We start from the raw sequence: 4273 nt of genomic DNA on the forward strand, positions 1-4273 counted from the left end.
GCTGATTCGCGAAAATAAATCCAAAGAATTTCTCGATTTTTTGGCTCGCTAAATTAAATCTTGTCAGAATTATTATATTTCAATCATGAAGGTAACCTAGGTACTGTAACTCTACCAATCAATTTAGTACTGTCGCTTGATTTATAATGATATCATGCACGCCTTATATCAGCTAATTGTATCGATAGAAGATGAGCTAAAATCGTCCGTAAGCTCCAAAAGAATCTTGCCAGTTAGTTACTAATGCCCCTATTTAAGTGCGAAGTGCATTAGGCTCAAGTCCATTATTCTTGCCCCACCTGGCTCGTAAGGCTACTTGGCCTGGTAGGATTATTAAGCAGATATTCAATGGGTAAAAGTTGGTTATTGAGATTTATTAACCCGAGGTGATGTAATATTCAACGAGGCGAAGCCGAGTTGAATATACATCACCGAGGGTTAATAAATCCAATAACCAACGAAAACCTATTGAATATATGTTTTATTATATACCTAGAGGCAAAAACGAAACATTATATATGTCAATTGTTAAACGTTTCACATAAAACACTCCCATATAATCGAACGTTCGAATGTTTTTATTTTTTAATTTTTTAATGACTTTGAGTCATAAAATGTGTTCATGAAATTGACAATAGATTTATTTTAATGAATTTCTTTGATACAACAAAAACGACAAAAAATCAAACTTTGAATGCAAAATTTGAAAAAAAAATTCTACCGTGGTATAATAGCCATGGTATATCAGGAATTATTCAATGGCTGTTTTTGCCTACAGGTATATAATAATATAAAATAGCTACGATTTGACCATTAAGTAGTTTTCCCAGCTGGCATACAACGTTATTTCAACGTTTATTTAACTTTCACAACGTCCGCAAGCCTATCCTTATCACATTACGCGGTTTTTGATCACTTTGACCCTCTGGGACAGGTGACCCATTATCTCATCAAACGACAAATCGTGGAACAAAGTTATGTCTATTATTTTAGGTTTCTCGCAAAACTTTATTCAATCCAAATCGAAAAAAAAAATGATTAACAATTTTCTAACTGTCGAGAAATAAGTAAACTATGATTTCCTAAAATTATTTTAAAAAGCGTAAAATGTCTCGTTTTGAGACTTTCCTTCGTCAGAATCCATTGGAACCACCAGAAGCTGAGAAGGTTAAGAATGGCTTTCAGTCGTTATATTAGAATGTGTTGTATCAGCAGTATATGTTACTCTATAAGGTATTTCTCTTTTTCTTCTTTTCTTCAGTTCATTCTTAATCAGCTTCAATGTCTTTTCGTTGAGCATGTAGACGACAAATATTAAAACTCCACGCAATGATCTTGTGATATCGTAAAATATACCAAAAACTGAATTAAAGACAGCTTCACTCTCATCCAGATCAGAGTCCTTGATTTGTATCAACCCAAGAATTTCAGTTATACCCAAAATAATGATGAGTTTGATTGCCATGTAAAGTAAACTAATATCTCTTGATTTCGAATCTCCCAAAGCATTCTTTGAGCTTTGTTTAGCCTTGTAAATACTGTAGATAAGAATCGCAAGGTCCACGATGCAGAGAGTGTATGATATTACGATCGGTACAAAATAAAATCCGATTCTTAACACCGAATTTCCGATCCAGCAATTTTGTTCAAAAGCAAAGTCTAACACATCAGTCTCATTGAGGGTCACAACTAACAATGTTAAACCAGTGCATAAAAGTAACATTATCAAAATCCTTTTTCGCAACGTCTTTTGTGGGTCATCACTCGATCCTTTGCCAAAGGAGCTGGTGAATTTCAAAGTCATATCAAAGGCCACAACAATGGTCCAGCAGCATACAAGTAATAAAGTTTCGTACAGTAAGATACCGAAACATTTGCAAGCTCCAGTATTTAGAGTTAGATTGATGCTGATAATGAAAATCAAATCACTCGCTAGCAGGAAGATAACTAGCACTAAAACATACAACCCACCTGTGTTTCGAAGGGGTCGAACGAGATAGAATAAATTGATGAAAATCGAATGTGAAACAATACTAGCGATGGTTCCGATAAGAGATATAATGTAACTCGCATCGTTGATTGTTTCCTGCCAAGGGTATTTGCTTTTTGACGATTCAGTGCCATTCGGAATGCATATTTCAAATCCGTTTGTTATGGGATTCGGAGCATATTTATCTGGTGAATAAGAAACTACCGTATCATCTTCAGTCGTTATTGTCAGTACCTTTGATGAATTTTCTACTGAGAAGTCTTTATACTTCAGCTCTTGTCTGAAACAGCTTGAATCAAGATAATAAAAATGACATTTGTCAATTTTTTCTTTCATCGAACCATTCCTGTATATCTCAAGAATTAGCTTACTATCCGTTCCAAGGATTTCGCAAGGTGTGTCTGGTCGTGGTATTGATTGCTTGGAAGTGAACGCACACAATTTCGAACCGCCCTCAAAATATTTGGATAAGTCTAAAGTGTTAACGAACGGGAGATTATGTATCGAAGGTGTTAGAACAATCTTTGAGATTCCAAAGTAGGTAAATACTTCCTTTTGAATGGAAAGCAATGATAAATTTGTTGTGATGACAGGAGATTGAATGACAAATCCGCTGTCTTGTAGTATGAACATTGTATCTCCAGTAATTTGATGTTTCTCAAAAACATCTTTCACGTATCTTTCCGCTGAAACATATTCTATGAATGTTGAGTTAAAGAAAATGTAGAGAGCAAGGCTTTGATGGATCTGCGGTAAACACTTTTGAACAAAAGTAGTATCGTTAGATGCTGTAGAAATGTTAATCAAGCTATTGGATATGTTTCTACCAGATATGGTTTTGACACATTGTCGATTCAGTAATTCGTACCCAAACCCACATAGCATTGGGATACAGTCACCATAACTAGATCTCACTTCATCGGATAGACATTGGTCACTTTTCTTATTCATTAACTCATTCATATCGACAGTTTTTGACCAACCTCCTCCATGAACATATGTTTCAAAGGTAGCATCCACTTCAGCGTTTGGACCTACCAAGCCACCATTACATTTAAAACAATATACGTTTTTAACGGAGTCACTAAAAATTCCAGAAACTGGATGGAACCGTGCGGCAATTATACTGCAATAAGATGCATAAACAGGTGGGCAAAAATCCAGTTGACATTCTATGATATCGCTCTGTAAGCCTAGAGAAGGTTTAATTGAACACCCTTTCGGGTATTGTTCCAAGAGTTCAAAAATTGTTTTGCTTTTAAAGTCCGTTGATTTGGTATCTACAAGAGACTCGTCGCAAAATATTTCGATCTTTTCATATTTGTAAACCAGGATTCCATTGCATTTCGCGCAATGTTCATTTTTATAGAGATACTGGTCTTTGCCAAGGACTGGGATTTGTTCGTTTTGTGGGTTACCCTCACTGTTGATACATTTCTGTTTATCGGTAGCTGTTGCGGATTCAGAACATCCAGATACCATTATGAAATGCTGTTTGATTACTGTCGAGAAAGGAAAAAATGGTAGACAGGACATTTCTTTGATGGACGAATCTAAAATCTTTTGGTAAGCTTTGGCACTCTCCAAGGATGACGTATTTGTTATTGGAGCTTCATTGTGATTCCATAGGTAATCAATACAACAAGATCCAGTGTTTTGACAACTTCGTTGACATTCACAATCATAAGGATTGATCTTGGATTGACATTGAAGTCCTTTCCAACTCAGTAATCTCGATATGTTAGTTATTTCTAGGAAGTCTGCTAACGGGAAAGGGTTTTTGACTGGTATGGTTGTATTGTTCCTCTCCGCCTCCTTGGAGTTTCCCCACCAATTCGATTGAGCTTGAACAGACGTTACAATGAATAGATAACAACAGAGTAAGATTTTCATTCTTGAAGACATCTTTAAAATCTGTAATTTATTGAATTTGAGTTCTGCTTCCTCGCGCAACAACAACAGCCTCTAACAAATATTTTTTCAAAAATATCAAAATGAGAGGTCACATCGGTTGAAAGTAAAGTTGTTATCACTTTAAAACATATGAACGCTATAAATATCGAAATAAATTTCTTCACTTCAAACCCTGCCGAGTTGCATGCAGGGATCAATTATTTACTTCATCTTATTGATTACTTGACAGGTTTGTCGCTTCAAATCATATCTATCTTCTTGTATTTGAATCGGATGTGATGTTTATTGACGTGTGCTTCCATATTCAACCTATCATATAATGCTGAGTTGTTGTAGAGTTTGTCACCTATTCATGGACTGAGAGAAAAG

At 35.5% G+C, this 4273-nt stretch overlaps 1 protein-coding gene across 1 annotated transcript; it reads right to left on the reverse strand.

The window, feature by feature from the left end:
- Positions 1-878: 878 nt before the first annotated feature.
- LOC136802735 (uncharacterized) lies at positions 879-4056 on the reverse strand. Its single transcript, XM_067059485.1, has one exon. It carries the CDS (start codon positions 3893-3895, stop codon positions 1169-1171), a length of 2727 nt encoding a protein of 908 aa, XP_066915586.1. The 5' UTR covers positions 3896-4056; the 3' UTR covers positions 879-1168.
- Positions 4057-4273: the final 217 nt, after the last annotated feature.

Source organism: Clytia hemisphaerica, unplaced genomic scaffold (genome assembly GCF_902728285.1).
Source record: "Clytia hemisphaerica strain Z4C2 unplaced genomic scaffold, Clytia hemisphaerica genome assembly, whole genome shotgun sequence".
Lineage (NCBI taxonomy): Eukaryota > Metazoa > Cnidaria > Hydrozoa > Leptothecata > Clytiidae > Clytia > Clytia hemisphaerica.

Bases quoted from the DNA above. Each gene is read 5' to 3' on its own strand.
- LOC136802735 (XM_067059485.1), bottom strand. From the start codon at position 3,895: ATGTCTTCAAGAATGAAAATCTTACTCTGTTGTTATCTATTCATTGTA.